Source organism: Meira miltonrushii (genome assembly GCF_003144205.1).
Source record: "Meira miltonrushii strain MCA 3882 unplaced genomic scaffold FA14scaffold_6, whole genome shotgun sequence".
Classification (NCBI taxonomy): Eukaryota; Fungi; Basidiomycota; class Exobasidiomycetes; order Exobasidiales; family Brachybasidiaceae; genus Meira; species Meira miltonrushii.
In genome coordinates this window covers 408,395-426,949 of record NW_020289948.1, presented here as the reverse complement: position 1 = coordinate 426,949, position 18,555 = coordinate 408,395, and the positions used below count along the sequence as shown (strand labels likewise).

Genomic DNA, 18,555 nt, shown 5'->3' with positions numbered 1-18,555 from the left:
GGATCGCTATTCTCACGCGTGAGAAGTGCACTTGTTCCCACCGAAGCTTCTTCCCCCGAAAACAGCAAGCTGATCACTAGTGGCAATGCAAGTAGTGCATTGGAACAACAATTGAATCGTTCATCCAGTCGTACTGTCTCGGCCTCTTCCTCCAGTACTGCACTTCATGCTCATGCCAATGCCAGCCAACCAAGAAAAAGCAGCGGAAAATCGCCCTTCGAAGGTGTAAGCAGAGGAGAATCAAGTGGCTCAATCAATGCACATGCTACTTCCTCCAAGACAACAGAATCTACAGCACAACTGAAAAGGTCATCACGTACCAACTCCCTTCAGAATAGCATAGCGTCCTCCTCAAAAAGCTCAAAGCTTCCATTCACCCTCACATCAACGTCATTTGCACCAGCAGTGACATCAACAGCAGCAGCGCATGCAATCGCTCCACAACGATTTCAATCCTTCACGCCAGAGAACATCAATGAAGAAGGTGGAGAAGATGGAGAAGATGTCTTGAGTGCTCTAATGCGTAAAAGTGGTGTCGATCAAAGTAGGTGGGGTGCAAATCGATTTTCATCGGTGCCGGGATTTCCCCTTTCGAAGGATACGCTTGCAGATGATTCGCGATCAATACATTCCTCATCATCAAGAATGCCCAGATCTGAAACTTACAGCACAAGTGAGGCACAATTCGTCATCGCACACGCTCAATCTCCCAAACGTGGAGGGAATGCGGGAAGAGGGGAAAACCAAAACGGTGCCACGAGCGCATCAGCAGGACTCAGTGCAAGTGCAGATGCTTTCCGTCGTATGCGTGGTGAAGGCACAGTTTTATCTCGTGATCTTTGGATGCCGGATGAAAGTGTAAAAGAATGTCGTGAATGTCAGAGCTATTTCACACCTTTCCGTCGCAAGCATCATTGTCGTATTTGCGGTCTTGTGTATTGTTCAAGATGCGCTTCAAATATCGTTTCTGGAAGACGATTTGGACTCGATCACACTGAAATTCGAGTTTGCAATTACTGTTTGCGTGTATTGTCCGAATACGAAAGAGCAGGTCGTCAATCTGTTCGAGATGGTGGCAATACCATCACAACGGGTAGTGCTAATGGCTCTCCCATGTCTTCTCCCCATCGTGTAGCGAACAGCTTTGCACGAAAAAGGGTTGAATCAAATGGGCTGGGCCCTAGACCTGATAAAACGATGATCAGTGCTCCATTGGAAGCGCAATTGCAGACACCGCAATCGCAATTCGCAGCCAATCAATTATTCTCTCATCAGCGCGGAGCTGCCAATCAGCATCTTGCAATCGCGCAAGGGCTACCACGAATGGACAGCTTGCAAGATATGCTTCTGGAATTGGAAGAAGATCATCGATCCAGATCGCAAACACCCATTGCAGAACTTATGAACGGCAGTGATAGCCCTAAATTGGAAGATAGTCCTAACGGACATGTACCATTCCGCATCAAGCTTGGCGAAGATGATCGAATACCCGCTACGATAGAAGATATGCCTCAATTGGCCATACCCGAGATCGATACACAGACCAAGGCTACCGAAATGGCACATGCCAAAAAGCAGAAGCCAGTAGGTTCTGACCAAGGTCCAACAAAGACAATTAGACTGAGAGACAATCGCTCAAAGTTGCTCGGTGATTCTACCATCCTTGACACTCGAGAGCGAGGTGTGGGAGAAGCTGCTCTGCGACACATACGCAAATCGAAATTAAAGGGGAGAGAACATGCACAAGCTGACGACTCTAGCCTACCAGGACCAAGAACAGCTTTATTGCCCAAAGGATCCATCTCTCGACGAACATCTTTGACAAGCACTCTCACGGTCCGATCCGATGACATAGACTCTGTCAGCATTGCACATTTGTTCGGACTTTTACGTCAAGCATTGATTAGGAATAAGATTCAACCTATTGACGCCTGGCAGGAGACGTTGGAGCCGCTTCTGATCAATGTCGTCAGGCATGTACATCCTCGACCTCGTCTTGGAGAAAGCATGGATGTACGACAGTATATCAAGTTCAAACGTATTGCGGGCGGACAAATCAGCGATAGCTCTTACGTCAACGGCTTTGTGCTTTCTAAGCAAGTGGCTACCAAGAAGATGGCACGCATGCTACCACTCTCAAACCCGCGTGTCATGATTGTCGCTTTCCCAATCGATTTCCATAGGGCTGATGAGCAATTTATGAGCTTACAGCCCGTACTGGCCCAAGAACATGAATACACTCGAATTCTCGTAGCAAGATTATTGCAATTACGCCCTAATGTTCTGGTGGTAAAAGACAGCGTATCAAGACTGGCTATGGACATGCTGGAGGAAGCGGGAGTTGTTGTGGTATGGAGTGTCAAGATGAGTGCAGTACAAGCCATTAGCCGCTGTTGCCAAGCTGATATCATCTCATCCGTCGAACGCTTGGCACTGGAGCCAAGGTTGGGTAGATGTGCATCTTTTGCAGTGGATACATACCAACATGCCGCATCATCACAATGTCGAAAGAGCCTCATGAGATTCAATACAGCCGGAAATGCACGTACTTTTGGATGCTCCATCATATTGAGAGGTGCAAAATTGGAAACTTTGGGCACTATCAAGATGATCGCTTCAACAATGGTTTATGCTGCACACAATCTCCGCCTGGAAGAGCAATTGAATCGAGATGAAGGCGCCCAACTTCAAGTGGATAACGTCAGCATGCCGGCCAATCGTAGAGCAGGTTCCACATTCCTCTGTCCTGGCCAATGTGATCAAGAGCATGATCAATTGTGGGATCGTATATTGAGTGCTTTGAAGCCGTTTGAGACGAGCATCTTATCTGCCAGTGCCAGCATCAATATCTCACCACCTTATCAGCTAATCAAGATGAAAGAAGCGCATCGAAGATTGAAATGTCTACAACAAGATTGCTCTGGCGAGACAGAGGGAGAAAAGGCTAAAGTGCATGATCTCGACGTTGCAGAAAATACGGATGCAGAAAAGGAAGGTCAAGATGCGGACGAGAAAGCTGCAACTTTGCCCGCTCTAGAAGAGGTCATGCCAAAGCCATCTGTCTTACAAGCAGAGTATGCGCGTGCATTGATGGATCATCAAATCTTCTTGAAAGAATGGTCCGCATGTGAAAAGGAGGACACGTCTGCCAGCCTGCGGAAGATCAGTGTCTTATGGACTATGGTATCAACTGCAACTCACAAGCCATGCATGGGACCAACACTACTATCATACATCTTTTACGGTCCTCAAGATGAAACGTTGGGTCAATACCTCGAACGAGCATGTCACGAAAGCAGTTCGATCTGTTCTGCCAAAGGCTGTGGTAGACCTAAGGGTGTGCACTATTCGTCTTATGTCCACAATGATACTCGCGTACAAGTAGTATTGGAACGGTTTGTTTGTCCGATTCCTGGACAGGAGAATCGCTTATTGATGTGGTCATATTGCAAAAAGTGCGAAAAAGCCACCCCTGTGACACCCGTATCCGATGACACTTGGGGTCTATCATTTGCCAAGTATTTGGAGTTGCACTTTTATGACGGTCGCAAAACAACAACGTTGTGCGATCATGACTACTATGCCGACTTTGTGCGCTTCTTCTCGTTGCAGAACCTGGCAATACGCTTTCATCGAGATCGCGATCTGGTTGTACGCGATGTTGTTCTGCCACCCATGCGCCATTTGCCACGACCAGATATTGATTATAGGTTAAAGGTGGAAAGCGCAAAACTATTACAAGAACGTATGGACGCCTATTGGGCAAGTGTGATGGAACGAATGATGGCAATTCGTAAAGAGCCTTCTTTGTCTGTTCAGCACATCAGTCAGTTGGAAGGTGCGATGCAAAGTGCAAAGAATGACGAGATTCAATTGAAAGCTTTGTTAATTGAAACGTGTCGTTCTTCTGATCAAACAGATGTTCTTGCTTTGAACGCTGTGAGAAATCGAATGCAATCATTCGTCGTACGGTGGGACCAGTTCTTCCACGAATTTGAGCGTGCTGCTTTACCGAGCGACCGCGATGTACGAAGAATGACAACACATCATCTCTCTCGTATCTTTCAAGAGAAGAACGATCAACCTGGAGCAAATACAGAGCGTGTTGTGGACGCCTTAGGTCTCTCGCCAGCCGTTGAAGTAGATGAAACAACTGCAATGTCTGGTATTGATGCAGTCTTATCGGTGTCTACCACGAGTGACGAAGCAAAGGCGACCGTCGCTCCCGCTGGATCGATTCAGTCAAATATGACAGATGATACACCTCTAGCAGAAACACCTAATCCCACACTTCCGCCTTCCTCTCCTACATTATCTTCTGCAAACACATGGCGGAGAATGCGATCGTCTACCCAAACAACGCAAGAGAGTCTGCCATCTGGAGGTGCATCCGTGCAAAGCTTTGCAGATGTGCACAGTGGCTTATCGGATAGCGATGCAATGTCGGCAAGACCGATGTTGCGAAGAGGAAAGACAACAGATGAAGTACATAAGGTAAAATCTGTAGATGATACGAAAGCAACTTCTGGCACAATTACTGGCAAATCCATGATCCCACGGACTACGCAATTGCCATCTGTTGGCCCTGCAAGTCCTGCAGCGCGTAGAAGTTCAGGCTTCCCGAAAAGAGGCCCACCAAGCAGTTATAAGCCCCCAAAATCGATTATCAATTCTGTTGGTGGATCAAGTGCACTCTCGTCAGGTCTGGAAACTGAATCCGACGGTGGTGCAGCTTCAAGTGGAATGGTAGGCGGATCAACCTTACGACGCAAACTGTCGGTCAGCAAACGTAAAGGCCGCCTTCAAGCCTTAGACGCAGCAAAAGAAGCAAATCAAAAGACTGGAAATGGCAAAGATACTATCAGACCGACAAGCAGAGTGCCAATCTCTACAGCAAATCGATCTTCAAAAGTCTCAACGATTGCACGTAGATTTGATAACCTACAAAAAGAAGCAGAACGTGAACGTGAACGGCAAAGATTGGTACGCGCCAGACGTGCAAGACCTGTGGGTGCTTCGCAGGCTACTGTGCAAGTGTACAGAAGCTTGAAAGATGCAGTACGAGACGAAGATGACGATGAATCTGATTCTTCCGAGCATGGCAGTCAGCGCGGTCACGAAGCAGAGTTGGAAGATGAAGGTGATTCTGATGCTGAAAGAGGACGTCGTCGGAAAGCAACCGGTACAATCAAGGCAAAGACTTCAAACAAGGTGACACAACCAGCATCTTCCCGCCATGAACAGCAAAAAGGGTCAGGCTCGACTATCAAGGCAGGTGATACAATCAAAGCAGCTGCAATCAAAAATGCTGTTGCGGCTCAAGAGGCAGATAAAGAGCAAAATGTGATGTCAGACTGTGAATCGGTGTCTACTCAGCAGACTTCTCTTGCTGCGCCAACGCTGCCATCGGAATATGAAAGCTCTCCTGATCGAGAAAGAAGATCACTTCGATCAGAATCTTCAGATACTTCAAGGATGAACCCTGTTGCTGCAGCCGGTGGACATGGACCCGAATCAGCAGGTTTGGAATTAACAATGTCTTCATTGCTGTCCGGTACAATTCCTGCTTCTTGGCGTGCAAGTCTTCTACCGGCAGATACAGATTCGGGGGAAGGGCGTGGGTCTTTGCTGAAAACGATCTCCTCATTATGGGCTCGTGGAACACTCAGTCTGCCAAATATTGAGCTACCCATGCGTAGTACGGAGCATTTGTTCTCCGATTCTCCATTGGTTGTCTTGCGTGAAGATGAACCGAGCAGTCTAATTGCATTCACTTTGAGTTCGTCTACATATGCATCTCGTTTGGACTCTTTACGCAAATCACATGCTCCCGTGCAAGAAGATGGTGGAGCAGGAGATCAGTCTATGGACAGTTGGCATGTGATCGAGCCCAAGAAGCTCTCTTCACCACCAACACTGCAGGCACACGAGAAGCAGATCGAGTCCGCATTACGACAAGCAGAAGGGACGCATTTGAGCTTTCAGTTCACAAGTGGCGATTCACGTTTCTCGATTCGCGTTCTGTTTACGGAGCAATTCGATGCACTTCGGATGGCATGTGAATGCAACCAAACATTTGTTCAGTCTCTAGCCCGCTGTTGGAACTGGTCAGATTGTTCAGGCGGAAAGAGTGGAGCAGCAATGATGAAAACGTTGGATGATAGATTTATTATCAAACAACTTTCACGCGCTGAAATGGATGCTTTTGCCAGTAATGCCGGGGCTTATTTCCGTTTCTTGGCTGATGTCATCTTTCAAGATCGTCCAACAACGCTGGCAAAGATTTATGGTGTATATCGATTGACGATCAGGAACGCGCAGACTGGTAAATCGATCAAATTGGATTGTGCGATTACGGAGAACGTGTTTGCCAATGCAAAGATGCAACAGATCTTTGACTTGAAAGGTGCTTTGCGTAATCGATTCGTTCAACCTAATGGTCAACCGAATCAAGTATTGCTCGATGGCAATCTCATCACTTCAAAGGTGCCGATATTTTTGCGTGAGGGGTCCAAGCGATTGCTGCGACAAGCATTATTGCATGATTCTCTCTTTTTGGCGCAGTGTGATGTGATGGATTATTCACTCGTAGTCGGCGTATGTGAAGGAAGGCCGGAATTGAGAGTTGGAATCATTGATTTCATTCGAACATTCACATTTGGCAAAAAAGCTGAATCTTTTCTCAAAGAAGCCGTTGGTGGTCATGGCTCAGAAGCGCCGACGATTATCGATCCAAAACAATATCGTGCTCGATTTCTAGCATTTTTAGATTCCGTTCTGTTATTATCTCCGGATCACTGGCTTTCAGAAGATGAAGAGAAGCAAAGAAGTGCGGAAATGCAAAATGCAGCTCTTGCGGCTGGATTGTCGACAAATTATCAATCTGCAAATAACGCAAGTACATTTACCCAAACAAACGCAAATGCAAATATCAGCGGTCTAACAGCCGTTTTGGCAAATACAGCTCCTGGTATGGTGATGATTTGATCTGTATTTTTAATTGTATATAAACAGATCCTATAATTTTTAACAATTACCCTTTCTCTTGTTTGGGCCAAGGCCTGAGCGGTGTTAGCAATGAGCGCATGAGGCTAAGAAGATAATTTGACGTCATTAATTAAATCTTACCCCAAAAAAATGAAATGGTTACCCATCATAACGGTCGATGATGCTTTCTGTTTCGTATATAAACCGCAACGATTATATGTTGCCACAACGACGATCATCAAGAACATCATCAAAAATGCAAAGTGAATACGAAAGGCAAGCAAGCCATAGTTCAGACGAAGGCGTACAGATCCAAGATGCAATCGAGACTGAGCTAATGTTTGAAGACAGCTCAGACAAGCTTGAATATTATACCGATTTCACTAAAGAAAAGCAAGAACAATTGTTGCAACTACAAAAGAATGAACAAAAGCTAGATTTGTTTAAAAGTTGGAAAGACAACGGTCAAGCGTTTACAAGACCAAAATTTGAAATTATTCCAAATAACGAACAAAGTGAATCAAACAACAACACTGTTGATAATCCGCTAAACAGTCGAGTACCTTAGTAGCCCAACTCCCAGGAACGCCGCGGGGATGAGTGATAAATGCTTCTTACCGAATTTCAATTTCTATTCCCGCTATTATTCCCATGCGGATCCGCTTCTGTGCTAAAATGCCTTGACGGCGTCTCAATTTGATGCGTTCGTACCCCACACCAATCAACGTTGCAACGGAAAGGTGCGGAGAAAAATAAACAAATAAACGAAGAGTGTGTGTTTGTGTTTAGCGTACTTTCATTGAACCCCTCTTTCTCTCTCAATGCTTGTACCTTTTTAAGATTGACATGCATAAACAGAGGTAGGCGGAAAATTAAACTCGAATCTTTCTTTTCTTTCTCAAACAACGGAAAGAATCCATGTGAAAGCCCGTCAATGTTCTTGCATAGAATCACACAATGCAGCTGATTGTAGAAAAAAAAGAAGCAATGGCAGATAGTATATAATAGGGTCTAGTCACCTTCTTCTCATTCCTCTCTCTTTAAACTCCCTATACCATCCAAAATGCACTCCTTCCTCTTGGCAGCAGCTCTGCTGGCCATCAGTACGGTCGCAAAGCCGTTCAATACCCGTGCTTCAGCCACACCAAGATGTATTCCAGGTCAATCATGCTTCCCAACAGTGAACGAAATAAACGCATTCAATGCATCATTAGACGGACAAATGTTTTCTCAACGACCAATTGAGGCATACTGTTATTTAGGTGATCCATTGTTCAATCTTGCAAAATGTTCAAACTACACGACCAATTTCTTGAACTTACAATACCTCACCGAAAACTCGCAGACCTACGAAGTTCCAACATGGGAAACGTGTGGGATAGGTAATTCATGTCAATTAACATCCGGTTCTTTACCCGTTGCCGGTCAATGTAAACAAGGAAATGTACCAAATTATGCCGTCGAAGCTCAAACACAAGATGACGTTGTAAAATTTATGAATTTTGCAAGTAAATACAACCTACGTATCGCTATCAAAAATACAGGTCATGATTATCAAGGTCGTTCGGCCGGTCGTAATACGGTAATGCTTTGGTTACACAAAATGAAAGAAATGAATTTTGCAAAATCATACATCCCCCAAGGATGTGACGCAAGCTCATCATCTTTTGATTCTGTAAAACTTGGTGCGGGTGCTCAATGGGGAGATGTTTATGAATTTGCCCATCAATTCGGTTATATGGTCGTTGGTGGAGATGCAAATTCTGTTGGTGCTTCTGGCGGTTGGGGCTTAGGCGGAGGACATTCGTTCCTCACACCAAATTATGGTCTCGGAGTGGATAATATGATGGAAGCTACGGTTGTCTTACCAACTGGTGATGTAAAAATTGCCAATGAATGTCAGAACACCGATCTTTTCTGGGCTATTCGCGGTGGTGGTGGTCCATCATTTGGTGTTGTGACGGAAATGGTTTTTAAAGCACACAAGGAAGTACCGATGGGTGTTGTCAATGCGTTTTCAAACGGTTTAAGTTTCACTCAATCCAATCAACAAGCCTTGATTGAAGCTTTGGCTGAAATCGCACCTGCCCTTGGAAATGCAGGATTTGGTGGAAGTTTGGAGTTGTTTGGCCCGGTAGGATTGGTGATCCAGGGTATTGTTCCTAACAAGACTGCAGATGAGGTGAAAGCATTATTTGCACCAATGTTCAACAAACTTCTTGCGATCAACAAACAAGATTTCGAGGCGTTTGTCAACTTGTTCCAATTCTCGACACAGCCAACATGGTATGATTATGGTAAAACGGCATTCTCTGGAAACCGTGGTTCAGGATTCGGACTGGTGTTTGCATCAAGAATTATTCCCGCAGCAACATTTAACAATCCATCACAACTTGCCGATAAGATGATTGAAGGATTACAACAAGGAGCACTATTCTTTTCCATTTTGGCCGTTGGCGGTAACAATACCGGTGCTCGAGCCGGAAACGATCCAACAAAAACGTCCGTCACGCCAGCCTGGGATACGGCAGTATGGCATGTGATCTACTTCTCCATCACAACTGGCAATCAACCTGGATCTTCTATCCCTGCTGCAGCTTATAAAACAGCACATGATTCTGCTGAAATTTTACGTCAATACTTACCCGATAGCGGTGCTTATCTTAACGAAAGTGATTTATTCGAAGATGATCCACCGACTGCATTTTGGGGACAAGCGAATTATCAACGTTTGCTCACTATCAAAAGACAGGTAGATCCGCAAAATTTACTCAATATATGGCATGGTGTTGGTTGGGTTGAAAATGGAGGTACATCTTTTGAGACGAGCGCTCCGGATGGAGGACCGTACTCTTGTTACCCAACGATTTCATAAGTCATTTTTTCATTGTAACACATACGAATTATAATGATTATACCTTTTCGCTTGATGCTGAGTAGTGAGATTTTTGCATGCTGAGTCGATTTAGCTTATCACTAGCGTTTGTTGGTTATCGTACTAGCGTTAAGCTGTGGTGATGCTGTTCAATAAATCCTACTCACAGCTACCATGAAAGAAAGATGTCAGGCGAAGAAAGCAGCCAGGTCTACTTTTGGCTAAAAACTTTGTCACAATCATCAAAAGGCGAACAAGTCGGAGAGGAGGCTCGCCGATTTGACGGCTTATTTGTTCGCTTGGTCGGCTCAGGATCAGAAGCAGTCGTTTTGACAGAACAGCCTCCTAAATTCTTACGTTCTCACCTTTCCACGGATGGACAATTGTGCTTCACAAGCAGTGCACCGCAACATGCAGGCAGACAATGGGCATTTGTACTGGATCAGAAAGCCAAAGAAGGCTTGCCGTCAACAACAAACAGACCTGCTTGGGCACCCGTTTTGATAAGAGAAGGTCAAGGGGACACCGGATTCTCTTTTGCGGATAACACAACCTTACATGCGGACGACTCCGTACTGACCTGCAATCGAGCTGATTTTCATGGATTTGTGGTTTGTGAATGGGTATATGGACATCCACAGTTGTTTTGGCTAACAGAAGCATTTAAAGGTCAATTACCTGAATTCATGCAACAGGTAAATTTCATCAAATCTTCTTATGCGCCTTCGTCATAGCACAGCTCTTTGGATGAAAGACGTCACTCGGTCCGATGCAGCTTGTTATATAGTCCGAAGAGATAAGATAGGCCCGAGTAGGTTATCATGCCTTGTCTTGGAATAACGGTTATCTCAGTCCGAGTAAAATGATCTCTTCCATCACAGAGACTCCAAGCGGAGAATTGGGTTTAACATAAAGCATGAGAACGTAAGACCGTATCGCATGAAGAGCAATAGAAACAAAGGTATAAATACGGCAACTTCTCATCCTTTATCAGCTCTTTCCATCCACACACCATATCATTCTTTCTTTCTATACTCTTCAGAACCACTTTCCAGCGAACAATGATTTTTCTCAAGCTCTTTTTTGCCGTATTTTTGATGGTATTCACCCTGTTTGACGATGCTAAAGCAACAAATTGTCAAGCAGTCGGTACATACAACATGAATAGCATCGGATTCGGCAGCGGTGGCACAACTTACTCTTCCTCTAATGGAGTTAAAATTTACAAAGATGGTAATCTTGTCGGTAGTGCTGATGGCAGTGATTTTAATGTTTGCACGGATTATTATGCCGTAAAATCACAACTTCCAATCGCTTTTGGTTGGGCGTCAACATGCGCCTTTGGCTTTTTTGAGTATGTGAACTTTTTTTTTTTTTCATTGAGAAGACAGTTATTGACATTGATTCAATCTTTCTACAGCGAATGTCACGGCTCCTACGGCGATCAAACTCATATCGTTGGTGAAAAGCCGGAAACTTCAACTGATTTCTACGGTTTCGGTATCGATACTATTTCAACTTGTAAGATCAACTTCAACTGCTGAGCGCGAGATCAGAGCTTTTGCAAGTTGTCAAAAGCATAATGGACTATTTACCATGTCAAGTTCTTTGAAGTCATTCCATCATCAAATCATGTATGCATCGTGACATTTCATTCGAATCGAATTGACATTGTAGTACCGGGAGAGCTGTGAACACAATACAGCAAGCGAGAGAGAGTGGGGGAAAGAGACGATAAGAGAACGAGACTCTCTATTTACACTAAACCATCATACAACGATAATGCTTGAACGATTGTTGGATCCTTTTTTGATCCTTCTTGAAATTCTTCAAAAGATAATTGTGCATTTTTATCTTTATCCATCATTGCAAACAGCTTATCCACTCGTTTTTGTGGTGTATCTTCATCTTCGGGTAATTTTACCATTTGTCCGGTCATTTTGTAGATTGATTTAACAATCGTTAACATTTCATCATATGTGATCGTTCCGTCTCCATCAATATCGTACAGTTGGAAAGCCCACCGAAGCTTTTCGTCTAATCGTCCACGAGAAGTAACGGAAAGGGCACAGATGAATTCTTTGAAGTCGATTGTTCCGTTTTTGTTCTCATCAAAGACGTTGAACACGAAATCGGCAAACGTTGAAGGATCTCCGAATGGGAAGAATTGCTTATAGATTCTTGCGAATTCTGCTTTGTCAAGTACTCCTGAAGGACAATCTTTCAAGAATCCTTTGTACCATTGTTGTAGTTCTTTGCGGTCGAAGTATGTACTCTTTTGTAGGTCTGCAAGTTGTTCGGGTGTGAGTTTGCTTTGTTTGTTACCCATCCTGTTGATCTGATGATGAGATTGTGATTCTGTCTGATGGATCTCCACTTGCTTCGAATTGCTGAGTTATGAGAAGTGGAAACCTGGAAAGCGTTGAGTTTGCTTCCTTCTGGTAGTATCGGGTTGTATGATAGGTTTGGCTAGCAATAGCCTGTTGGTGATTGATTGATAGGGGATTGAAAGTATGATGGTAGGATGGTAGAGCTGGGTCCCATCGTGTGTGCATTCATTCATTCATGATTAAATGCCTTAAGCAGCCCTTTTGAGGCGCATGATTACAGCGTGCATTTGAGTGAGTAATTGTGCTTCTAATTTTACAACAACACATAATTAACCTTTGGCGTATGGAAATCAATTTATGCTTTGGCTTAGGTTTAGTGGAGTTTAAAATAAGCCTACAGTAATACTCCTCAAGTGCCCGTTTATGCCCTGCGAATCGCGTCTTTTCCCTGACTACACAGCCGCGCCGCACTGGTAGGCGGTGTCTTTATGTTCGGGCTTATTCCAGCCCACGTCAGCCAGCCAGCCAGCCATTGCGCCCGCACTTGAGAGCAAAGATCGTTTTTGCCAAGAATGTTTTAAAGAACACCCTCTTACATTCATTCCTGTCATCATAACAATGAGGCTGTACATACAAACATTCGGTCAGGCTGTGTATTGCTGAGATTACCATAAGCGGATTAAACTCGATAATCAGGAACATGCTAAAAATAACTCACTATCATAGAAGCTTCTATATGATGGAATCCCGCCTCTCCACGGAATCGTGCAATGACAAAAGTGCATTTGATGATGCGTAAATGTTGCATGAATTTGTGTATTTCACCTTTCAGTGCTTCCCGAATAGTCAGGAAGATGAATTTGCATAACGGCGTAAGGGAATCGGCATATTCATCACGAATTGATCTTTTTACTCAAAGAATGAACATTACAGAATGGGAATAATTGAAGAAATAAAACAAGTTTGATATTGAGGGGAAAGGCACAAGCAGGAGAACGGATCTAGAGGTATAAAAAGAGGATACGAATCGTAAACTAACGCTGTTCCTCTACACTGGGAGTAGAATGACGATCTGCTCTTGATTTTTCTTGATCAGCAGGAGCGAGATCATCATTTCCGTGTTCCAAGCTACCTGGGCCTTGCAAGAGCCTGCCTTGTTTATCATAACGACGAGGGGTACGCTTCTCGATTCTTACAACATCGTAAGGGTTGTAGATTGACGCCTTTTCGAAGATAAATGACATTTCCTCCAAAGAACGGCCGGCTGTCTCTGGGAAGATGAAGTATGTGCTTATCAAAATTGCCAAGTTGAGCACTGCAAAAATGATATACGTCTGGTAACCAATGTTTGCGAACGCAACAGGCGTGATCAAGACTACCAAGAAATTGAAGATCCAATTTGAGGAGGTTGAAACACCGTTGGCAGCAGCTCTGATTGAAAGAGGTGTAATTTCCGCCGGATAAAGCCAAGTCATTCCTAACCAACCGATGGCAAAGAACGTATTGAAGACAAAGAGAAAGACTGCGGCAACGTATGCGGGTGCCTCATTTTGTGCTTCTCCTGCACCATTTGGCTGTAAAGCGGCAGGAGAAGTACAACCGGCAAGGATTGCCATTGTTGCAGACATTCCCGCTGCACCGAATAACATCAAATTACGTCTTCCAAAACGCTCGATCGTCCAAACAGCAATGAAAGAAGCAAGGAAATATTCTGTTCCGTTGCATGCCGCGACGATACGACTGACAAGGGGCGAGAATCCCAAGTTGGTTTCGTATAGAGTAGCTGCATAGTATGTGATCAAATTGATACCTGAGATTTGCTGGAACATTTGAATTATAAAGCCAAGAGTAGCACGGTGGAAGTTCTTCTCTTTTCCTTGACGGAAAAGATCACGAAGTTTTGTTTCTCCAGCAAGTTCGAGAGACGATTGAATTTCTTCAATTTTTGCGTCAACTTCCGGATCATCCACTTGCAGTTCATCTAGTGAAGCAATAACTTGACGTGCTTCTTCCTTTCTACCCCGTAAGACCAGCCATCTTGGTGATTCAGGCATCCAAATTGTGATAAACGTTGGAACACAAAGCAAAATTTGCCATGCAACAGGTACTCTCCAAGCTGCCGAACGATGTGGGAAATCTTCAAGGTTAAATTGTCCTTCTGGAAATCTTGAACTTGGATCGAGCCAATAAAATGCAAAGTCAACCCAATATGCCATACAAATTCCACCCGTGATCAATAATCCTTCCACCATGACAAGCATTCCACGCTTGTTTGGGGGTGAACATTCGGATTGCCACATTGGGATTGTTGCAGTATGCATTCCATTTCCCACGCCACCGATCACACGACCGATGATAAGTTGAGCAAGACTATAAGAAGACGTTTGAATGATTGCACCAACGATCATCCAAACGGTACCTATCCAAATAATTGCACGTCTACCCCAAAGGTCACCTAACCATAAACAAGACAAGGCACCAATCAAACAACCGATTTCATAAAGACCAATAGTTAAACCTTGCAGTGTTGATTCGGTTGAAGTACCTGAACCTGCTTCTGGATCTTTGGTTGTATCGATTTCTGGGAAAATTTCTGTAAAACTTGGTAGAGTTAGTAAACCACTCATCACACCTTGATCATAACCGAATAAAAGGAAACCTGCTCCGGCAGCAATACCGATCATCCTGCTCAATGGTGCACCACTGAGACCCCAGTACTTTGGGCCATCGTACGTTGGCTTCTTGCCCATGATTGCGGATGAAAAAATTGGTTTTCTTGTGTACGGAAGAGGGAAAGAAAGATGGGAAATAGATGGAGAGCAGGTCTTTCATATCGTTTATAATCGACTTGCTTTCTCCATGATTATAAAGGGGTCTTTCTGCATGCCAAGTAGACATCCTCACATTTAGCTTCTTACAATATTGTGTCGGTGAGATATTTGTCTCTCTTGTTAACTTTGTACCTTGAAGACGCCGGAGACCCCGCATTATTACCGCACTCTCCGCCCGCCGATGCGGGTTGGGAATGATTCATCAACAAAAACAATCGGATATCCATTTCATCTCAACGGCGATCAAAGGAGGAAGCAAGGACATGATCCGCTTCATCGGATCTTTGTCTTGGCAATTCATTATAAACATCAGTATTCCCTTTGATTCTGTTTAGAAGCGATTCTTGGCATTGACGTGAGGGAAAGCAGAACTTTGACGCTAATTGCTTGAACTTAGCCTTTCATGTCAAAAATACGTTGGCGTTTTTAATTTATAGCAAGACAACCTCTTACACTGATACAGTGCTACACTTTCAAGACTTGGCATTCAACGTGTTAAATGCAACGATAAGGAGTATCGTTCCTACTTGACCACCTTGTCAAGTGGCTGTGATTGCTCAATGTGCCCTTAAAAATATCTCACTCTAGGAAAGCCACTTATATAATAATGAGTTACTGTCTTATACTCTCGGTAAGATTCTCTCCCACGATCCCTGTCTTTTTTCTGCATGCAGATGGATCGGTGACTTGAATCTGCACAGCATCAAAAATAATCACGGAAGAAGGAAATACAGCTGTCACGTATGGCCAAAAATGATCGGGAATGCCGGAATAAGAGAGAGTTATAGACCAATGAAACATGATTGAATGGATGAATGATTAGCATTAAGCGAGTTTAGTATATTATAATGCTCATGATTTCCTTCTCGAAATACCAAGTGATTGTTCGATGAGACAAAGTTGAGTGCTGCCTGCAAGAAGGTCTGCCCGGACACGTCTATCATTTTGAGCGACATACAACAGCATTGGCTTGCTGTAACTTGGATGATCGTATTGCAGCTGGGCAATGAACTTATAATTGCTCGAAGGAGGTGCACGTTCATCGTTTTGAGCAGGGATCAGGAGTACTGCAGGATAAGGTTTGTCAGGGTCGAGATTCTGTAATGGTGACCATGCCATCACTGCATCAAAGCCTTCAGGTGTATTGACACCTCCAAATTCTTCAGCCACTCCAGAGCCAATACTGCTGCGTGTCTCGAGTTGAAAGATATCCAAAGGTGCTCTCGTCATCAGAACAACGCCAAACAGATCTGTTGCTTGATTCATCACTGCGCCCATAGCTGTTCCACCGACTGAAACGCCTTCCAGAATGATATTCCCGGCTGAAGTGAAATTTTGATTGATCAACTCTTCTGCTATTGCAATGATATCATCAAACGTTTTTTGCTTTTCTAAGCCTTGTGCAGCTTCATGCCAGCCTCCCGTCTGATCACCTCCACCACTGTGACATAGATGATAGAACCTGATTAGCATTATAGTGTCATACATAGCCAAAACACAAGCCATACTCACCGTGGCGTGCCCCAAATGAAATAACCATCATAACTTCTCAAAAAATCAAAATAATTCGGTTTATAATAAAATTTATCAACTTCTCCAAATGCTCCATAAGCATGAAGCCAAGCCGGACTTTTACCGTTTCTATTTGTTCCTTTTCGATAAGTGATAAAGTATGGCACAAGAGTGCCATCTTTTGATGTTGCATGTAATTCTTCAATCACAAAATCATCCGGATTTGTTCCTTTGATTTGACTAACGCTCACTGTTGTGGTATCGAATTGATAGCCGTCCCATTTTAGCTCGAATATCTTGTTTGGTGTGTCCCAAGTTTGGAGCGAGAGAGTGAATGATTCTCTGCTTCGAGTAACCAGCACCTCGGTTACTGTGCCTTTTTCTGCATGCAAGATCGGGAGAAAAAATCGTCAGCTCTACCAATACTCTGTGGGACCGCTCGCTTTACTCACCATGAGGAATGATTTGTTGAATCACCTTTCCAGTCTCAGCAGAAAAGAGATGTAAGACATTACTTCCGTCCTCAACATAAATGATCAAGATATTATTCCCGGCAGTGAGATAAGGACCTGAGAATGTTTGCATTAATGCATCTTCCCTTTCTGGAATCACATCAATCACCTGTGGACGGTCTTGTAATTCTGTAAATTTTTTCACTTGACGTGCTTTACTCCAATCAAGTTTGATTTTTGCAACCTTTGAATTTGGGGCATCTTTGTTTGTTTGGAAGTAGTATTCGTCATTGATGAACCCGATTGGGAACAACGAGAAGTCGTACGAAGGTGCCAAGGATATCCATTTCATATCCTCGGAAATCGTTTGTTCGCTCAGAAGGGTAGCGTAGGAAACCATGTTGTATTGAGCTGCTTCATAATAGCCAGTAACAGCTAGCCAACGGCCATCACGGCTTATTTGGGTGAAATAGTATGTATCTTTTCCTAATTCACCGGCATTCTTTGAGTCAAAGACTGTTACGTCCTTGGAATTATCCGTTCCCCGAGCGTGATACTGAATTTTATTAGCATGGTCCGTATTTGTACCTTCGTTGGAAGGCACAGTCTGTGGAAAGAAGATACCTTTTGAATCAGGCGTCCAAGAGATTGTATCAGCACAAAACGGTAATGTATCCGGCAATCTTCCTTCTCCGCCAAGTGTTGTACTTTTCACGTCTACCAATGGTGAATCGAAATGACGGAAATACCAAGTTCCTACTTCGCTATCTGTCACTACGAGATATCCAAACACCTTTCCGTCCGGAGATGTGCTTGTGTACCAAATTTTTGCGTTACCGTCTGGGCTTAATAAGGTCTCATTCAAGAACTTCTTGCCAGGAGGAGTCTGGAAATTGTTCGCTTTTGCTGATTGAAACTCGGCAACGGTTGCGGTGTACCAAATTGTTGATCAATCAGCCGAGCTGCTAGTCAGGCTATACAAGTAAAAACCTTCTCCAGCCGAAACCGAAGTTACTAGACTGACATGACTGTATATATCATAAGTGCCTGCCTCTGTGAGGGATTGAACGATTGCATCTTTCCCTTTACAAGTTCGCATGAATTGATCTGTGACTTTGATTTGATCAACAACGAATTGTTGAATATCTTTATCGTTTGCAGAACCTTCTAACCAGAAATAGGGATCATTGTAGGTCACATTACCGTTTGCCTTTGCAGATCGATATGACCATGTCTTGTTTACCCGGTGTACGGTTGGATAAGAAAGCTGTGGATTTGGATTGAACACCTCGGCAACGGCGGTAGAAAGCCAAGCAACATTTGTCGCCAGAAGGAAAAAGAGGGCGGCTAAATGCATTTCTGTCATTGTGGACGTAGTGAAACAGAATTGTGATCATGAACTCTTGTTATACCTTTCGCAAACACACAAATACTTGACCAAATATAGAAATGCGGCTCCGCATTGAAAACGGCAGCCGCCATACATATATTGAGGTACATAATCTAGAGACAGAAAGTGGCTTGCAACGGTTGAACGCCCTGTGTCCGCCTCTTATAATGTAGTTGCG

The 18,555-nt window shown here is 43.9% G+C and overlaps 5 protein-coding genes across 5 annotated transcripts; 3 read left to right on the top strand and 2 right to left on the bottom strand.

The window, feature by feature from the left end:
- Positions 1–5,535: 5,535 nt before the first annotated feature.
- FA14DRAFT_151099 (SAICAR synthase-like protein) lies at positions 5,536–7,042 on the top strand (the record flags this gene model as incomplete). Its single annotated transcript, XM_025497461.1, has 2 exons — positions 5,536–5,832; positions 5,890–7,042. The coding sequence occupies 2 exons, from the start codon at positions 5,536–5,538 to the stop codon at positions 6,985–6,987; spliced, it is 1,395 nt and encodes a 464-aa protein (XP_025352004.1). The 3' UTR covers positions 6,988–7,042.
- Positions 7,043–8,050: 1,008 nt separating this feature from the next.
- FA14DRAFT_192773 (FAD-binding domain-containing protein) lies at positions 8,051–9,862 on the top strand (the record flags this gene model as incomplete). The annotated part of the gene is made up of 1 exon (XM_025501957.1): positions 8,051–9,862. One exon carries the CDS (start codon positions 8,051–8,053, stop codon positions 9,860–9,862), a length of 1,812 nt encoding a protein of 603 aa, XP_025352003.1.
- An 898-nt stretch (positions 9,863–10,760) lies between these two features.
- FA14DRAFT_92292 (uncharacterized protein) lies at positions 10,761–11,586 on the top strand. The gene is made up of 2 exons (XM_025503075.1): positions 10,761–11,216; positions 11,283–11,586. Exons 1-2 carry the CDS (start codon positions 10,924–10,926, stop codon positions 11,404–11,406), a joined length of 417 nt encoding a protein of 138 aa, XP_025352002.1. The 5' UTR covers positions 10,761–10,923; the 3' UTR covers positions 11,407–11,586.
- A 597-nt stretch (positions 11,587–12,183) lies between these two features.
- FA14DRAFT_166010 (sugar transporter STL1) lies at positions 12,184–14,876 on the bottom strand (the record flags this gene model as incomplete). Its single annotated transcript, XM_025499991.1, has 2 exons — positions 12,184–12,242; positions 13,325–14,876. 2 exons carry the CDS (start codon positions 14,874–14,876, stop codon positions 12,184–12,186), a joined length of 1,611 nt encoding a protein of 536 aa, XP_025352001.1.
- A 532-nt stretch (positions 14,877–15,408) lies between these two features.
- On the bottom strand, positions 15,409–17,661 carry FA14DRAFT_92271 (alpha/beta-hydrolase). The gene is made up of 3 exons (XM_025503074.1): positions 16,988–17,661; positions 16,536–16,917; positions 15,409–16,464 (listed from the first exon to the last, which is right to left on the bottom strand). The coding sequence occupies exons 1-3, from the start codon at positions 17,385–17,387 to the stop codon at positions 15,876–15,878; spliced, it is 1,371 nt and encodes a 456-aa protein (XP_025352000.1). The 5' UTR covers positions 17,388–17,661; the 3' UTR covers positions 15,409–15,875.
- Positions 17,662–18,555: the final 894 nt, after the last annotated feature.